General features: G+C 38.4%; 1 protein-coding gene across 1 annotated transcript; it reads right to left on the bottom strand.

The window, feature by feature from the left end:
- Positions 1-347: 347 nt before the first annotated feature.
- On the bottom strand, positions 348-14,147 carry LOC138917899 (uncharacterized). The gene is made up of 4 exons (XM_070236618.1): positions 13,929-14,147; positions 6,747-6,877; positions 4,682-4,878; positions 348-3,294 (listed from the first exon to the last, which is right to left on the bottom strand). Exons 1-4 carry the CDS (start codon positions 14,077-14,079, stop codon positions 3,096-3,098), a joined length of 678 nt encoding a protein of 225 aa, XP_070092719.1. The 5' UTR covers positions 14,080-14,147; the 3' UTR covers positions 348-3,095.
- Between the last annotated feature and the right edge of the window lie 5,237 nt (positions 14,148-19,384).

Here is a 19,384-nt window from a genome sequence, read left to right as displayed (position 1 = left end):
CTTCTAATCACTTTCAGCAGACAGAGCTAGGGGAAAAGCTATATACATATATTTCTTTAGAAATCACTAATTCATACCAATATCTCCAAGTTCCAGTCCAACTCCACGTGATTCTTCCTAGCTTTCTCCCTTTCCACCTTCCTTCTTCCACAGTGGGAACCTTGACTCCCAATTACATTAACACATTTATTCAATTCTACAATACTTTAAAATTAGTTTTAGAATTGCTAGACCCAAAATACTATGAAAAAAAAAAAAAACCCTATGCACAAGAGTTGAAGGTGTGTCTACAGTTCCATTTCCCCCAGACTGAACTTACATCTTCAAAGCACAGTCTCTGGCATCAGTTCTATTTTTTTCCTTCAGTGTGATTATTTTATTCATTTTAAATACAGTAGATGATTTGTTTCTTTTTGCATTTGGTTTGAAGTTTTTCCACCATCTTTGTTAATTTTACTTTTGAATATATAAAGCAGAACTATTCTTCCAAAAGTTTAAAGTGTACAAAATTACATACTCAGAGAAGTGTCACCCCTTCACCTCTGCTCCTCCCGTTGCAGGTAAACAATTTCATTGTCTATGTTAATCGTTTCCATGATTCTTCATGCAAGAATAATCAGATTTATATGTGTTTTATTATTCCTCTTTTTTTATTACATGAAAGATAGTATGGTGTATAATCTTTTCACTATTTTCTACAGAGACTCAATATAACAATAGATTGGATCCTGCCCTCTGCCTTGTCCTTGCAGGGGATTTATAACACTTTCATCTTGTGACTGTGTAAGGATGCTTCTGACATGCCCCAAGGTTTAGCACAGAGTTGGCACCCTGTGGAGATTGTTGGATGGGTATTAATTGACCAGGTTCTTGAACGGAATGAGGGGACAGAACTGAAATATAAGTGAGTGCATGCTGGACTGTCTGACAACTTTCATGGATCCTATCACCTTCAGACTGAAATCTAAACTCCTCAGCTTGGCATATGAGGCCTTTAGAATATATCCCCAGCTCTTTCTTCTTTTACTTGTCCACATAGATCTTATGCAGCAGCCACCCTAAAATACTTGATCCTCATTCTAACACACTTTTCCAAATTTTAAGAGTTTGAAATTCCGTTTCAGTTGTCTAGAATTCTCTTTCTACCATTTAGCCTGGTTTACATTTAACTAAACTTCCTTATCTAACTTTCTTGCCACCTTCTCTAGGAAGCTCGCATTAAACTACTCTGGCAAACTTATTATTTCTATAGCAACACTTGGTACATATCTCAATTATGGCACATATTGACCTATATTGTATTACCCATTTTACTTTTATGTCTCTCTGATGAGATTTTGAGTTCCCTGGGAGTTAGAACCCTTGTTTATCTCCAGTGATTAACACAGTGCCTGCTGAAAATATTTTTAAATGATTCACTAAATTGATAAGATCCTTCCCCTCTCTGGATCTCAATATATTATGTGTTTGATGAAGGGTCTGCATGAATTATCTCTACAAGATCCTCCCTAGTCTAACAATTTGAGATGCTTAAAATAAAGTGTGACTTTTTTTGCTCCTTGACCAAATTCATCACTGACAGGAAGGGGGCGCCATTTAACAGCTTGTGGAAAAAGAAAGTTTGTAACTGTTCTTACTTTTATACCAAGAGATAGTATTCCTATTCTAGATGAAATTGAAATGTATTTCATATTCCTCTATGAGATGTCAATTTACTTAACCTTTGACATTTGAATTGAGAATGAAGCCAAGGATACATTATCTAAGCTCCATGGTAAGTTTGTGAGTAGCATGAGTTATTGCTATAAATTGTAGGTGGATTTATGAAGGATAAGAATGTTGATAAGGAAAAGGAATAATGATTGATACTCCTTATGTTATTAAAATTTATTAATATGTTTTATATATATATATACATATGAGTGTGTATGTGTGTATTAAAGAGCAATATCTGGAATTGAGCGAGGGGTTTCTTTGAATAAAAATTGACACAAAAGTGTAGTTTTATAATACTTGTTTCTATCAGGATAAACAGCAACAGCAGAAAAAGCTTTTTTATCTGTTTCTTATGTCACTAACAGTAAATGCCTTCTGTTAAGTTTGTGCCCATATTTCTGGGGACTTCGTGCCTGAAACAATTCATAACCCTGAGTAGGTGGAGGTCCCGTAGGACCACACATCATCTGAGGTCTGAATGATCAGAATGCCCAAGCTGTACTGTTTAAGGGAGGGACAGTCTTGGTAAAAGTCTGTCCATGCTGCCTGCTCCTGCTTTCTAGCTGCCTGTTTTGATCTCAGTTGCTTTAACTGCCTGGGCCCAGCCCCACGAGGCATAAATAGAGCTTGTTATTGTAGAGGCAACCTCAAGCCACTCTCTAGTACAGTTACATAAATAAGACCAGGGCTGGCTTGGAAGGGGTGTAAATCTCTGGCTAAAATGAGAGAAGAGGGAGCCATTCGCTTTAAACCACAGTTAACATGCTGACTGAGTTTCCAAATAAACTTTTATCTCTTAAGACTGATTGCTAATGATCATTATAAAAGTGAACGTGAGAATGTGACCAAGGAAGTGACCACACCTTTCCAGATTCTTCACGGCTGTCTTCAGTGGGCATTTTCCTGGGAGCCAGGCAGAGGAGGCTCTGGGTCCTGAGTGTAACTCAACTTTCTTACAGACCGAAAGGGGGAGCTTTCCCCACCACTCAGCTTCTCTAGTAGCCCCCCTTTTCTGCCAATTGAAGAACAGAAAGCTGAACAGGAGAGCTGACCCAGAGACAGGTTTTAAACCAGCCGTTTCCTGCTGCATAAAGGTTGCAAAGTCATGCTGCCTTGGCCTTCATCGTATTGCACAGAAAAGCTCCAGGAAGTCGAAGGCAAATGCCTCATCTTTGAGTGAATGCCTTATGGGTACTGTGACGGGAGGCAGACCATGTGCACCAACTGCACACTTTAGGAAGGTTTTCCAAGCCAGAAAGTGTTGCTCATAGATTTCAGTTGTCAGTTGTCTTGGAAAAGTGACATAGGCAGCATTTCTTTGAGGTATCTTCACCTAGCTTTCAGGTTTGTTTTCACTCGATTTTGAATTTTATTTTTCCTTAAGAACAGTTTTTTAGGGGCTGGCCCCGTGGCCGAGTGGTTAAGTTCGCGCGCTCTGCTGCAAGCGGCCCAGTGTTTCGTTGGTTCGAATCCTGGGCGCGGACATGGCACTGCTCATCAAGCCACGCTGAGGCGGCGTCCCACGTGCCACAACTAGAAGGACCCACAATGAAGAATGTACAGCTGTGTACTGGGGGGCTTTAGGGAGAAAAAGGGGGAAAAAAAAAAAAAAGAACAGTTTTTTATGATGCCAATGCACACAATGCAAAATAGCAAAAATGTGTCTTGTGTTTGAGCTTATTTGATTTTTCACTCATAATTAAACTCAGCTTTTCTGCCTTAGATCAGACCTTTGCAGGAAAGATCAGTGATTATGAATTACTGTTTTTTTAAAATCAGCACATCTTAGTTTTCAGCACTTTCAAGGAATTTGGTTCAGTTTATTTTGGGATGACTTGTATTTTTTTCCTCTGAAAGAAATGGATATTTTCTCTTTTCTCCCTCCTTTTTTGTAAGTCATTACCAACCGAAGAAAGCTTTTTGAACAAACAAACAAAAAGTCTATGATAATTGAATTATAAGCAGCCAAATATGATGTCCTGGGAAATATTTGTAAATATGAGATGCAGATTTCCTTCTGACACCCTCACATGCTGGTCATCTTAGGGCACAGTAAAGAATTATGACTCAATGAACTGCATGCTGACATATAACTAAATAAGTAAATAACTGGAGTGAAGGCAAACTGCTGTTTAACAGCTTCCCCCGTTACGTATGCACTTTCAAACAAGCATGAAATGTGGGTCTCTGGACATCACTTAAAAGAACCACAAATAAACAGAGTGTGATCCCACACTCCTATTCCTCCCGGACAGCAGGAAAGCTTGGCTGGGAATTGGGGTGGTTTTTGTTGCTCTTCTATCCCATGCACTGTAAACACAAACCCTGTCGCTCAGAAAGCTCTGGGTCATGCTGCTGCTGACAGACCCATTGAGCCTGGAGAGTGAGGAGGCAAAGAGTTGGTGACCCATGAGCCATCGCCTCACCTTTCATTTTGCAAAGAATCACACTCCAGACTCAAATACTTTTATTCTAACATCTGGGCTAAGTCAGCCTAGGGGACTGGGAGCCAGATTTGCAAATTCTCAAGTGTAGCTCTCTTTTTTCACCTGCTCGATATATGTTAAGCTCAAGCCTTGTAGTTTGGGGTCAAATGAATGCCAAAATAAAGTACGCGTACATGGAACACATTCCTTTGGCATGAAAGACAACATTAGAGCTAGAAGGCCCATTAGACATTATTCCAACTTCTTCTTTCTACAAGTGAGGAAACTGAGGCAGAGAACAGAGCTTGGAAATAGAGTTCAAGTGTCCTGATTCTTGGACTGCTGCTTTACCTTGACAGTTAACTGTCTCTGTTAGTTACCTGTTGCTGTTAGCAAACCACACCACAACTGAGTGGCTTAAAACAATGATGATTGATTATTTGTCACAGTTCTGTCTGGTTGAGCAGTTCTGCTGCAATGGCGTGGGCTCACTTATGCAACAACATTCATCCGACCAGTTGGCTGGAGGCTGGGCTCACCTGCACAGCTGATGTGGCTGGACCTCTTTCTCTTTGCTTGATCTTTCATCCCGGGGTTCTTCACATCGGGAAGATCCCAGGGCAGAGATCCAAGACAGCAAGTCCCCAGTGTGCAGGCCCTTATCAAACCTCTGCTTGCTCTCTTTGCTGATGTCCCACCAGCCAAAGCAAATCACATGGTCAAAGTCAGAATGAAACTGGAAGAGGAATGCACAAAGGTGTGGATATCAAGAGCATGACAAATTGGGGGCTATTGCTGTAAAAATCTACCATGCAGCTTATGGCATCACTGCCGCAACAGTGATCCATATGGTCATGGTGTCCCGAAAAATGTTAAAAGGTTGCCTTTAAAAAAAGATTTCTCTGGTCAAGAGTATGTGCAATAAATCCTGAAGACACTAATGTGCTAACGTGCCCCAATCCACATTAGAAGAGAAGAGGAAGAGGAGAAAATGGCATTTTCCAAATGCATTTGACCAAGATTTCTTTTTCCATGTGAAACTGCTATTTACACCACAGAAAACAGTTTTTAAAACACTGACCTAGGGCATTAAGAAGAATGCTTCCACCACCTTTCTGCCCTTCCAAATACATTTTTGGTGAACTTGAACTCAGTCAGTGGAATTTCAGGATCAAATGCTGATTTGTTGATGTGTATTTTCACAGAGATTGGGCAGGGGTGATGGTTGGGGAGGCCTTCTCGGGGGTGTAAACAGAGGCTGACATGCCTGAAGCTCGGTTGACTAGAGTGCCTTGGCAAGTCCTAGGCTGATGAGACAGAAAATGGCTCTTCTAAGTCAGAACAAATGTTATTTCCCTAGGAGTTATAGAATCTCAAAGAACAATCCCCTGCATTAGAAAGCTAGCTCCTTAAGGTGTCAGATTCTTCAGAAAAAGTACAGTGATAGTCAGCTTGTCTTTTCTGCATTTATATTTTAAAACACTTCCTCTGAGTTAGCATAGAATTATCATTTTCTTCAAAACGTCCTCTTTTTTTCATAATTAAATTCCATTTCGAAAGTGTGATACATGCACAGTGCAGAAATGAAAGCAGTGCAAGTGGTTATACTATGCAGACTGATCTGCTTCCAGCTCCAGTTCTCCCCAGAGGCACCAAGACCTGTTCCTCACATGTCTTTTCAAAGATAGGTTATGTTTATACAGGAACCGTAATACATGCCCTACTCTGCCATGTTTTACTTAAGTCTTAGTTTTTTTTTAAACAACATCATCAGAGATAATTCTCTATAAATAGAGAGATATTTAGCTAAAATAGCACCTAGTATTTTCTGCAGAATTTCCGCATTGACTGTCTCATTTGACCTTTGCTAATGCTCTTAACGTCTTCTGGTTTTCAGTTCATCTCTTCATTTTTCACTAGATCATCTTATAGGTCATAAAATTCAGTCAACTACAATGGGCCGATCTGTACATATTATCCGTGTATATTGTCTTTTACAGGCTATCAATGTTAGCACAAGGACTTTCCCCAAGTCCTGGAACAGTATGTGGGTAACAAGGTAGAATGAAGGTGTCATGGATCCAGAGCCAGTCTCAGGATTCCTTTTGTAGGAAATAATCACAGTGGCCTCGTAGATAGTTATGTTGATAAAATGTGAAAATATGTTTGGAAGTACTTAGTAATCTCCAGGTGATATATAATTTTTATCCAACTCAAGTTAAATGCTACTGATAGAATTGTTATCATCAGGGTGCCATTGCTTTTTAAAGTATAGAGTAGATTTCCAAAGCACCTAGCTGATGCCAAGAATGAGTGAAATTTTGAAAATGCAAATCTGATCATGTCGCTGCCCTTTTAAGAACTCTCTGGTGGATTATCACTACAGAAGTGAGCTGTAATCGACGGCGCCACGTCTTCACCTTAGTGTCTCACCAGTTAACTCCAACCTCCCCAACCCCTCTTTTTCTTTCTGTGCTTGAGGAAAATAATCTCCTTTTTTTCCTAAAGGTTTTCTATGGCTCTGGTACTTTGCACAAGCAATTCTCTCTACCTAGAAGACTCTTCTTCCGTGACAAGTAGAGCCCCTTCCACACATTCACATACCTGTCCTCTCCACTCCCCCGACAACAAGTCTGAGTTAAGTGCCTTTCTCTTCCAATGAGCATCATGTCTTCCACTGCTTAGCATGGATCCCAGTAGGGGCAACGCTTGATTTCTTGCTTGTATTCCAAACGCTGTTGAAGTCAGTAGGTATACATGAAATACTTCTTGATTGAAGGGATAAATGTATTAGTTAATACATCTATAAGGAAGTCAGTGCCCTGGACAGCATTTCACGTGGCCTTGGGAGGGGGAAGTGTGCCCTATAGAGCAAGGTAAAGTGAGAGGACCGGTATATTTAAATAATAAAATGCTTTTATTTAAGGAAAGACAACCAAATAATTGTCTTTACTGTGAAGGAAGGGCATTTATTTTCTAAGCTTCCCTTCCAGACTCACTTTCTAGAGGAGAGGATTCCCTCACTGTGAAGAATCCTGGGCACAGTATGTGGTGGTGAGTGTGGAGGAATTGGGAGGGAGAAGGCAGCTGGGGAGCTGGGTCTAAATCCAGCCACAGACTATGAAATTGGACCAGCCTAATCCCCTGCTCTGGAATGAGGTGTGGTTCTGAGAGGGAATCTGGGTCTTGGACAATGATGATACTCAGTTCTTATCAGGGTTGTATGTGAGCATGTGCATGTGTGTGCGTGGGTGTGGGCGCATGGGGTAGCATGGGGAATCTGGAAGATCTTGGGAAGAAGATCTTTGGTGTAAAAGTCTGCACGTCTGGTTTGCCAGCAGGAGAGACAGAAAAATAGTGAGAAGAAATAACCGTACTCAGTCAGTTGAATTCTATTGATCTATTTAACATAAATCATCTAATAAGTCCCTATGATAAAATACTATTTTAATTAAAGATCAACACAGCTCTTTGTTATTGTCCTTTTAAAATTTCTTCTCTTCTTTCTCTTTTGCTCTGTGTGTCTCTGTCTCTTTATTGTGTGTCTTTTGCTCTGTGTGTCTCTGTCTCTTTATTGTGTGTGTGTGTGTATGTGTGGTTGTGTTGAAGCTCTTCTTGATATAAATATTCAGAATAACTTTAAAGTTTTTAAAATGCCAGGAAACCTCCAAATGGTATTGGTTGCTAAAATAAGGGTCACTTTTTATATGAAATTTAAGTGTCCATCAGTCATTTTAAAGTTTTTCTTTATTTTTTCTAAGTTTTGGGTTAGAATATGCTGTTTTGCATATGCCTGGGAGAAGTTCAAGACAAAGCAGAGTTTATATTAGAAAACCCATTAACCAATAGTGACTTTGTTAAAATAATTAAATAGTGATGTTGAAAACAGTATTAAACATCCAGTGAAGTTTGCTCCTGCTTTTCGATCTTCCTATTAAACCATCAGAGTATTGCAGCCCCGTAGAAAAGCAGCAATAACCTGTAAAATATTAGGATGTTTACTCGAGTGGATGCCAAGGGCTGGGCAGCCCTGTTTCCATCCAGCATGAGGCAGCAATGAGACCCTCTCATGGGGAAGTGTCTGCAGGAGGGTTGGCGAAAAGATGGAGCTGGGTTTTTCATACTCTGCTTTCTAGACTTGAGCAGGTTGATATGGCCCATATTCCTGATATGTGAAAAAACATTGGGAAGATCCCATTTCTCAAAGTGCCTGAGAAAGAAGCCTTCATCTAGACTGATATATAAGACCCCTTGGAATGTGGCACTGCCAACACTGACCTCACCTGGGAGATAACACAGCAGAGGGTCAGGAGATTGGGCTCTGATTCATGGCAGAGGCCTGCTTGGGTTTCAGATTTGTCACTTTTTGGCTGTAGGAATATGGGCAATATATTTAATTTCTTACTGTGTGTTTCTTCATCTTTAAAATGTGTATAATAGCAATAATTATTTCTTGTTGCTTGTTGTCTTGAGGATCAAATGGGGAAATGGGGAAATTAATTAATGCTCAGCATTTAAAAAGTGCTCAATAAGTGTTAGCATCATATTTAGTTCAGGCATCACTTTCATAGTATAGTTCAGGGTTGTATTTATTTTATTTTATTTTTAAGGTTAAAGTAATATAGACACATGGTTTAAAGATTCAATTAGTTCTACAAGGTTTATTGTGAAAAATAGTAGGTCTCTGCTCCTGCCTGTCTCCCCTTCTCCTACTCCCCTCGGCAGAGGAAATCACTTTCAATTCACTTAGCTTGTTCTTTTGGTATTTACCTCCCTATCTCTAAATCAGAGCTTCTCAAACAGTAAGCAGCAAACAGATTACAGGTGTGGGGAGATATTGATCCTTTCTGCCCTCGGGGAGGTCAGGTGGAACCTGGGGTGGCCTAAATCCCTGTCTCATTGCCTCCAATCTCAATCAGTCTTTTGCATTTATTCCTATGTGCCTTATAAATATGTGTGTGTGTGTGCACACGCACGCACCATGTCTTGAACAAGGTTGGGAAGCATTGGTAAATTTAGAGCTACTTACAGATGTTTCAGTTTAGGCACGATCCATTGATTTCACACACACACACACACACACACACATTTCCTGTTTCTTCCACCCTTCCAATATAGTTCTACTAATTTTGGTTATATGAATATTCAGTATTTCCCATATTATGACTAGGTAAATCCTGAACCATATAGTAAATCATAATTTCTTCTCCTGTTCTGCATGATTTTCCCTTTCTCTTTAGTGAATAGTTGTCTTGAATTTTTCTTTGTTTAGTTTCCTTGGGACTTATCACTACTTCAGTCCAAATTCTTTACCAGTTGTCAAAATCTTCAAGTGTTCTATAAATTTTACATTCTAGAAAAAAACTCATCAAAGTACTAAGCATCTGTTCGTAATGTATTTGTCTTCTACTCTTGATGTACAGTCATCCCCTGGGTTATCCTTCATTATCTCAGGGGCTTTCTTCTTATTTCCAGTTTTGGATGCCCTCTTACTATATCCACGTCTTCTCTTTTGATCACGTCCGTGTTTTACTGGAGTACATCATCCAGTACCTTCACAGAAAAGGAATAATGGGAAGCAACATTTTTCTAAAGACCGTGGCTTGCCTTAACACGTCTCTATTCTAGTGTCATCCTTGATTGTGTTTGGTTGGATATAGAATATTGGGTTGTCAATAATGTTCCCTCAGAATCTGAAGGCTCTGGTTGGTTGTCTTCTACTTTCTAACTCTGTTATTGTGAAGTCCAAAGCTGTTTGATTCCTCATCTTTTGAATGTGATTATTTGTGTCTCTTTCTGGAAATATGTCTGGTCTTCTTTAAAATTTCAAGATGATATATATTGGTATGGGTCGGCTTTCATTCACTGTACCAGGCATTTGGCAATTCGTATCCTTCAGTTCTGAACATTTTTGATATAGTTTTTCACTGATGGTTCCTTTCTTCCTTTGTATAAATCCTTTCTTCCTGGAACTCCTATTATTTGGATATCAAAAGTTTTAGGCTGATATTAAGTTTTCTTAGTGTTCTGTCCTATTTTTTTGTCTGCTAGACATTTTATCCTGCTTTGGGGGAAATTTCCTTAATTTAATCTTGTAATCCTTCTACTGACTTCTTTTTTATTTCTATTATTGCATTTATTTCTAAGACCCTTTTAAAATTATCAGAATATTTATTTTTGTAAAGTGCATCCAGTTCCTATTTTATAAATGTAACACGTTAATAACATTTTTGGGTTTTTTTTTCGTATATTTTTTCTGTTACCTCCAAGTTGCTTTTTTTCTTTTCACTTGCATTTGGGTCTGTCTCTTTCATGTCAGCATCTTTTCTGAATGGTCTGATTGTCTTTTACAGTGATTTTCTTAATGGCTGATGTGAAATTCTGAGTGTTTTGGTGGAATTTGTCAACCTAGTCTTTAACAGAGAGAAGTGATCTGGATGGACTGTTTTGTGGAGGAAGTCTCAATGTCAGTACCTTTGTATCTTTCCTCTTGGGCTAGTCAGAGTCCCAGAGACAATTTTCCACTCTTTGCCCTGCAAGGTATAGGTTTGCTTTTCAGTGTCTTGGAAGTCCATCTGTGAAAAAAGACTAGGAATGGGGTAGTAGGGTGGATCTCAGCACTCAGCATATAAATGAGCACATAATCTCTTTAACTTCAGCTAGGTAACAACATCCTCCCACGAGCTTATGTTTCTCTGTCCAAAGGCTTTCTGATAATTTGGACCCGGGGAGAGAATCTGGGGATTTAAGTGTTTCTTAAGCAAACTTTTAAGGAATCTACTTTTTAGCCCTACCCTCAGTTCCACTCTTAGAAGTCCCTGGTGCTGGACATTCCTGAACTTTATGGGGGTTTTCTGCCATAAATTTGGTAATGTTTTAGCTTTTCCTACTGCCAACTTGGAATTCATATTACTCAAGTCTCCTAAGTCATTTAGCACTAGTCCAATTGCTTACTAGATTCCAAAGTTTTGTTATTTTCTCTTCTATTATTTTTTTATGGTTTTATGCCTTAAAAATATTTCTGTCGGGGCCAGCCCCATGGCCGAGTGGTTAAAGCTCTGCGTGTTCTGCTTCAGTGGCCCAGGTTCACTGGTTTGGATCCTGGGTGTGGACCTACTCCACTCATCAGCCACATTGTGGAGGCATCCCACATACAAAATAGAAGAAGACTGTCACAGATGTTAGCTCAGGGCTAATCATCCTCAGGTAAAAAAAAAAAAAAAAAAAGAGGAAGAGTGGCAATGGATGTTGGCTCAGGGCCAATCTTCCTCACCCATATATATATATATATATATATATATATATATATATATATATATATATTTTATTGTGTCATTTTCTTAGAGTTTCAAGAAGGAGCAAGAGTAGGTACATGTATTTATTTTGCTGCCTTCACCTGGAAATCTGACTTTTTCCCTTCCATCTCTTTGATTATTCTGTCCTCTCAGGTTGTAATGTTGTTCTTTTGTCTTCTTTCCCTTCACTGAGGCCCAGCCCTAGCCATGGCTCCATCCTCCAGCCTTCCTTCATAGCTCCAGCCCACAGGACTACTTTATTTGCTTTACTCTTAAAGCAATTTGATTTCTCTCCACCAAGTACCTAGATTTTCACATAGCACTGCTGCCGAAACTACTACTATTTCTAATAATAATAATAATAATAATAATAATGTAAATGAACACTAACATTTACTGAATGCTAAGCACTATTCTAATTGCTATACATATGATCTCTTACCTTATCCTTACAATTCTTTCAATTAGGTGCTGTTATTATCTCCATTTTACAGATGGGAAAATTGAGGCACTCTGAAGTTAAACAAACTGCCCCTAAATCACACAGCTCATAACTGGTGGAGCCAGATTTTGAAATGCAACTATCTGATTCCAGGACCTGTGTTCTTAATTATTCACAACGGTTGTGAGAAGAAAGCACTATTATGCCTATTTCACCAATGAGGAAATAGTGGTCCAGAGAGCTTATGTGATCTTCCCAAAGTTCCTTTGTGACTTGCGGGAGACAGAACCAGCATTTTGTGACGACAACTCCACGACTCTACATTACCGAGATATTTCACTACCAAGAGAAGTAATACCCTTTTCTAATTAGCAAAACATTGTGTCTCACTGTTTCAATTTTTCGCTCAATGGCTGATGAACTCATTAAATACTGTGTACTGCATGCAAATGCAAATACGGTGTTAAAATACATTTCCAGCATTTCAGCATTGAATTACAATTGAGAATATTTAATACAACTGCCTTATTTGGCAGATACAGGTGATACTCAGAGAAGCTGAGTAACTTACGAAAGCTTACATTGCTAATTTCTTAGGAGGCAGTGCTCAAAGCCAGTCATCAAATGTACTCTTGCTTGTACATAATAAAATACCTTTCAGATGACTCATATTGTTAGCAACTTAAAAAATAAACAACATTTTTTCTAGAGTGTTTGTTTAGTTTAGCTGAACAGCACTTTATAGGATGTATTTTTTTCCTACAAATAAAATTCTCATATGTCAGATATTATTTTCCGTAGTAAAATAGAGTTGTTTTCCTACCGATGTGTTTTGGCCCCAAAAGCATGATAAAAATCACACAATGTAGCAAACTCACAAATATGTGTATTGTTTAAAAATATTTTGCTTTTTCCTGCTAAAGCATGCGTGACTCTGAAAAAGAAGTCATGGTATCAACCCAGCCCTGAAACTTAAAATACCACAAATCAGAAACAGAGTTTCTTCTCTTCCTGATTCAGGGAAGACAGCCTGTGTTCTATGTGCTGTCTGTCTCTTTAAACTCAGTCTTGGGTTTTATCTCAGTTCCAAGGTAAATATTCTTTAAAAGTCAAAATCTCTTAGCTATTCCTTTAAAAGGTTTATCTTGTGCATGTACTGCTTGTTTATTCAGCAACCCAATGAAGCTATTGAAGTGTTTATTTAGTGGTCTTTCTAAATTATTTATGGTGAGAGCCAACTAATCTTTGGTCACAGTGAATTTCAGGTTCCAGGAATCACTACCCTAATTGATTGTATTTCCAATTGGGAATTCCTACAGAGTGATCTTGCTCACATTAGTGTTACATCTTCAAGCGCACACTTCTGCAAAGAGAAGTAAGTGAGTCTTTGAACACTTGATCTTATTCCCGAAGGAGAGTTTGGAAAACCAGTGTGCCTGTGGATATTGGGAAGGGATTAATGACTCCCATGTTCATTCATTGCTCTCTTTCTTTTTTTTCTTTTTTTTAATTGTTGAGGTGGAAGTAGAGAATTGAAGAGGCTTTGGTCAGGCACTCCAAAGAAACTGGATAAGTAATGAAGACAGAAGCAAAATATAAAGACTCACAGCAAATATGTCTTGTAAGAAATGTCAACAACATGGGAAATGCAATCTTTGGCTCCTCATCCTATCTTGAGTCTTGGCAGTTTTACAATTCAGGGCAGATGACCAGCATACCCTGAGCTATACTTCCCTAGTTCACAGAAGGGCCTCAGTACTTTTAAGAAAAGGGAGTGTTCAACTTCATCTTTGAGGGCAAAGATTAGAATCATAGAATGTTAGCACTCAAAGGGAATTCATAGATCATCTACTTTCTAGTCCAATCTCTTTGTTTCACAGTTGAGGTCGCTTTGAGGCCAAGAGAAAGGATATAAGTTTTCCGGAGCTATACAGTAAGTTAATGGCAGGGCATTGATCAAAACCCACCCAGATCTTGATTCTCAGACTACCATGTCAGCAGTCAGGCATTAAAATGCAACTAAAATCCAAACTACTTAACTTGGCTGACCTTGTCTTCTGTCACTCTCCTTGTTATTCCCTCTGCTCCTGCCACACTGGCCTTCCTCTTGATCCCGGGACACACCAAGACATTTCCTGTCTCCAGATCTTGGCAGTGGCTGTTCTCTGGGCCTGGAATCCTGCCTCCTTCCCCAAGCCATCTTGTCTCATCATGGGTGTTTTCTTGTCAATCAGATCTGAGTCTCAGTCTAAATGCCATCTCCTCAGTGAGCCCTTCCCTGAATAGGTAATACTAAGTAGATGCCCAGGATTGCTTTATCATATCATGCTATTGGATTTCTCAGCATAGCACTTACTGCAATCTATTTTTGGTTGTGGTTTTTCACCTAAGAGAATGTAAGCTCCATGTGTTCATTGATCTTATTTTCTTATGGTGTTCATCAATGCCCAGGATATGCCAAGCACATAGTAGATGTATAAAAAATACATGTTAGGTAAATAAATAAAATAGTTGGAAATACACACAACCCAAAAATCTCATGTGGGGCAGACATTTGTTTTACACATTTCAACTTCACCAAGCTCTGTGGCTTATTCTTATTATCAACTTTTATAAAGGTACACACTTCAAAATAATATATAATATATAAATTTGTATATGAAAATGCTTGCATACATATGTACACACAAGCTTCAACTATTGGAGCCTGTCTAGATAACCAAATATTGGCATAAAGAGGGAAGAGTGATGTACATTTTATGACTTTTTATTGCATAGAAAATCATTTTCCTGAAGGTATTTTTGAATATCACAGGTACACAATGCCTTTGAAAATGCCAGTGTCCTGTGGTGTTATTAAGAAAACAGTCCCTGGCTGTTGGCATTTCAGAGAATGGTAATGCCATGGAGTTCTCCAACAGCTTCACACTCAGGGCAGCTTGGAGACACTAATGAGGATGATACTTACCACCTCGATGCATCTCAACAGGCTGAAATGCTCCTTGTCTTTTTGTCTGGAACTTCCTTGATGTGAGAGTAATGTTTACATTTCTAGCCTCTCTCCTTCTAAGCTGACAGATTTAGGATAGCCCGGGTGGGAAGAGAAAACACCAGAGAGGAGTGGTAAAGGCCTATCTTCTCTGTCCCTGCCTCCCACTCCCCACCCACCCAGACGAAATGCTCTGTCTAACTGGCATTGTAAAGATGCTGTTAATTGTATAAATACTTTCTTGTCAGATACTAAATTTCACAGTTTAAACATCTAATGTTTGCTCTAACCTGGATAGCTTATGCTTGGCTCTTAAGGATGGAGAATCGAAGTGCAAAGGGGACTCTGATTCCTTTGACTTTCATCAAAGGAAGAGTGGAGTCTATCTTGCTCTGTCCATCTGGGCCTCTGTTCTGGAAAAAATAGGGGGAGACCCCTCTTCTGGAGGCACATGAATTAATTTGTTCCTAGACTGTCATGAGAAGGATAGACTCGTAAATCTCTAAGTGACATTCATATCTGTTAGCTGTCATTGGATCAAAACTTCCCTTGTCCCATGTTACCAAAATCCTCTTGTTTCTCCCAGGCACTAGAGAGGTATTCACTAAATCATAACCCACTGATAGGAAGCCTATTAGCCCTACAAAGAGAATGATGTACTCTTCTCACAACACCACTGTCATCAATAAGATACAATTTGAGTCAGACTAGTATTTGAGTACTGTCTCTATAAACAGGAGGGAAACAGAGGAATCAGACTCTTGTTTTTTCTTTTAAAAAGAATAAGTGCATGACACCAAAAACCCAAGAAACAAAAGAGAAACAGATAAATTGCGCTTCATAAAAACTAAAAACTTTTGTGTTTCAAGGGAAACGATCAAGAAAGTGAAAAGACAGCCATAGGATAGGATAAAACACTTGCAAATCACAAATGTGATGAAATGTGTCTAGAATATATAAAGAACACATAACTCAATAATAAAAAGTCTACCCAATTAAAAGTGGGCAAAGAATCTGAATAGACATTTTTTCCAAAGAAAATATGCAAATGGTCAATAAGCACATAAAAAAATGCTCAATATCATTAATTCCCCACCCTATCCACTTACCTCTTCTTGGCCTTAAGAAACTGCTAATCTACTTTCTATCTCTATAAATTTTCCTATTCTAGGCATTTCATACAAATGGAGTAATTCAAATATGTTCTTTTGTGACTAGTGTCTTTTATGTGGCTTAAAGTTTTCAAGGTTCATCCATGTTGTATCATGATCGATACTTCATTTCATTTTATGGCCAATTAATATTCTATTGTATGGATATTAAATTTTATTTATCCATTTATCAGTTGATGGATATTTGAGTTGTTTCCAGTCTTTAGCTATTAAGATTAATGCTGCTATGAACATTTGTGTATGAGTTGTTGTGTAGATGTATATTTTCATTTGTCTTGGGTATATACGTTGAAGTAGAATTGCTGGGTCATACAATAACTCTGTGTTTAACTTCTTGGGAAACTCAAGCTGTTTTGCAAAGTGGCTGCAAAATTTTACATTTCAATCTGCAATGTTTGAGGACTCCGATTTTTCCACATTGTATCCAACACTTGTTATTGTCTGACTCTTTTATGTTAGCCATTCTAGTGTGTGGGAAGTGGCATCTCATTATAGTTATTATTTTCATTTCCCTAATAACTGATGATGTTGAGCACCTTTTCATGAGCTTTTTGTCTGCTTGTGTATCTTTGGAGAAATGTCTATTCAAATCCTTTGCACATTTTAAAAAGTTCGTTTGTCTTTATATTATCAAATTGAAGAGTTCTTTGTGTATTCTGGATACAACTCCATTTTCATATACAAGATTTGCAAATATTTTCTCCCATCCTGTGGCTTGTCTTTTCATGTTCTTGATGGTATATTTTGCATCATTAAAACTTTAAATTTGTCTATTTAAAATTTTCAATTTTGTCTATTTATCTATTTTGTCTATTTGTCAATTTGTCTATTTTTTCTTTGTTGCTTGTCCTTTGGTGTCATATTTAAGAAACTGTTGCCTAATCCAAGGTCACATAGAATTATTTCTGTAATTTATTGTAAGAGTTCTGTAGTTGTAGCTCTGACATTTAGGTCTAAAATCCATTTTGAGCTATTTTATATGGCTTGTGGTAGAGGCCCAGATTATTGATATGGTGGGATTTACATGTGCCGTTTTGCTTTCTTTTCTTTCCTGTACGTTTTACATGTTTTCTCTTTTTGTCTTTCATTGCCTTCTTTTTATTAAGTGAATATTTTCTACCATAACATTTTAATTCTTTTAATAATTTTTTATTATTTTTTTTTTATTTTCTTAGTGGTTGCTTTAGAGCTTATAATTGATATCTTAACTTATTGGCCTCTATTTCAGTTTTATACTAGTCCTAGTGAAATAGAGAAACTTTATTCCTATACAACACCATTTTCTCCTGACCTTTTTAAACCATTACTGTTTTGCCTAATATGTCAGTATATATTACAAATCCAACAGTACATTTTTACAATTATTACTTTATATAATATTATATTTTTTAAGTAACCTGAGAGAAGAAAGTATACCAAGTATATACTTATAGAGCTTGTTGTATTGATCACCTTACTTACCCTTTCTGGTTCTCCTCAATTCTTTCTGTGGATTTGAGTTACATCTGGTATCATTTCCTTTCTCCAATACAGCTTTGGTATTGTTAGATAGGTTATATGTCTGTATATTATGACCCCAACAATGCAATATGTGCAGCAATGCATACATTGTTTTAGTAATTGTTTTTTAAATCAGTCAAGAGAAGAAAGGAAAAGAAATATATAATTATACTGTCTTTTCCAATTACCTACGTAATTATCATTACTAGCGTTCTTTTGCTTTTTCATGTAGATTCAAATTACTGGCTGATGTCACTTGCTTTCAGCCTGTGAAGAACTTTTAGTGTTTCCTGTATGAAAGGTCTGCTATCAACAAATTCTTTCAATTTTTGTTTATCTAGGAGCATCTTTACTCTGCTTGCATTTGTCAAAGATAGTTTTACTGGATATAAGATTATTGGTTGACATTTTAACTTTCAGCCCTTTTAATATGTCATCCGGCTGCTTTCTGGCCGCCTTGTTTGTGAGAAGATATCAGCTGTTAATCTTATTGTGGTTCCCTTTCATGTGATGAGTCATTTTTCTCTTGCTGCCTTAAGATTTTTCTTGTCTTGGATATCAATGTTTGCATTATGCCATGTCTGGGTGGATCTTTGGTGTAGAGGTGATTCTACCCAGAGAGGAAGCAGACCATGAGAAAAAAGCTCCACAGCTTGCCTAAGGTTATTCCCTGTACTCAAGATAGGGGTGGGAGCCTTTTTGCTGGAGCACCCCGGCTCTATGAGTAAGCATGTGTGAGGGCGGATAGGCAGCCTCTGGTCTTCTGGACTCTTCTTGATGGGAAACCCCTTCCCTACGAGTGAGTTGAGACAGGGGCAATCAGGGTCCCATTATTCTTGGCCTATGGGGCATGAGGTGGGGCTTCTGCTCTGTGAGTGGGGACTGGCCAAGGAAAACAGACGTGGCCCTCTCCACAGTGCCTGCCTGGAATACAGCTTCTGTAACAAGGGTCTGGGGAAGTAGAAATGCCAGAATCTTGCCCGTCCTGGGGTGAAACCATAGCCCCAGACTGGTTGGTGGGAGACTTCCATAACACCAGGTTGTGGAGGCAGAACGGACTAGTGGTGGTCAACTGTGGCTAAATGCCACAGACTTTCAGTACTCTTACTAAGATTTAGTAGATGTTTTTGAATGAATGTTTCATTTTTTGTATGCCCTTAGGAAAATTTCCAGAGACTTGAAATGATTTTTTAAAAATAATTTTCACCAGTTAAATTGTTGTTTTGACGGGGAGGAAGGGCGACTGAGCTCCTTATTCTTTCATTTTGGAAGTCCTGAGAGGATTCATTTTTAAAGTTAAAGCTACGTGGGAGAAATTACTTCTGTGTACTTTTTATTTTTATTCTATCTCTCTCCTACTCAAATGCTGCCAAAGATTCTCCACTGCCTTGAGTCCACGTTATCTATTCTGAGCACCAAGGCTCTTCCTGGCCTCTGTGTTTTTTCCCTATTTATCTGCAATATTCCACACTTTATAGCACCTTTATTTCATACAGGTTGGTTCACATGTCTTCTGTCATTATTCATATGCTTTTAGTCTAAGCTTATGACTCTCTGTCTTTTTGTCCCAAGTAGCCAAACTTGTCCTTTATGGCCTGTTCCAGGTATTGACAGACCATCAGAGCTGAAACGGTATCCCATTCACTGGAGTAGCAGGACCACTTCTACTAGATAGTTCTGTGCTGCTCTTTACTTTGTTACTTTCATGCCATTTGTCCCTAGCTCTGTTTTAAGCATCTGAAGTAGAAATCGTTTTCTTATGGTTTTTCACTCCTTTTTAACACTTGGCCCAGGACTGACCATGCAGTGAGTATTTAGTGAATTTGTGGAGTAAATTCTCTGTG

This window comes from Equus caballus, chromosome 15, assembly GCF_041296265.1.
Source record: "Equus caballus isolate H_3958 breed thoroughbred chromosome 15, TB-T2T, whole genome shotgun sequence".
Classification (NCBI taxonomy): Eukaryota; Metazoa; Chordata; class Mammalia; order Perissodactyla; family Equidae; genus Equus; species Equus caballus.
This window is presented reverse-complemented; position numbering and strand designations above follow the sequence as displayed.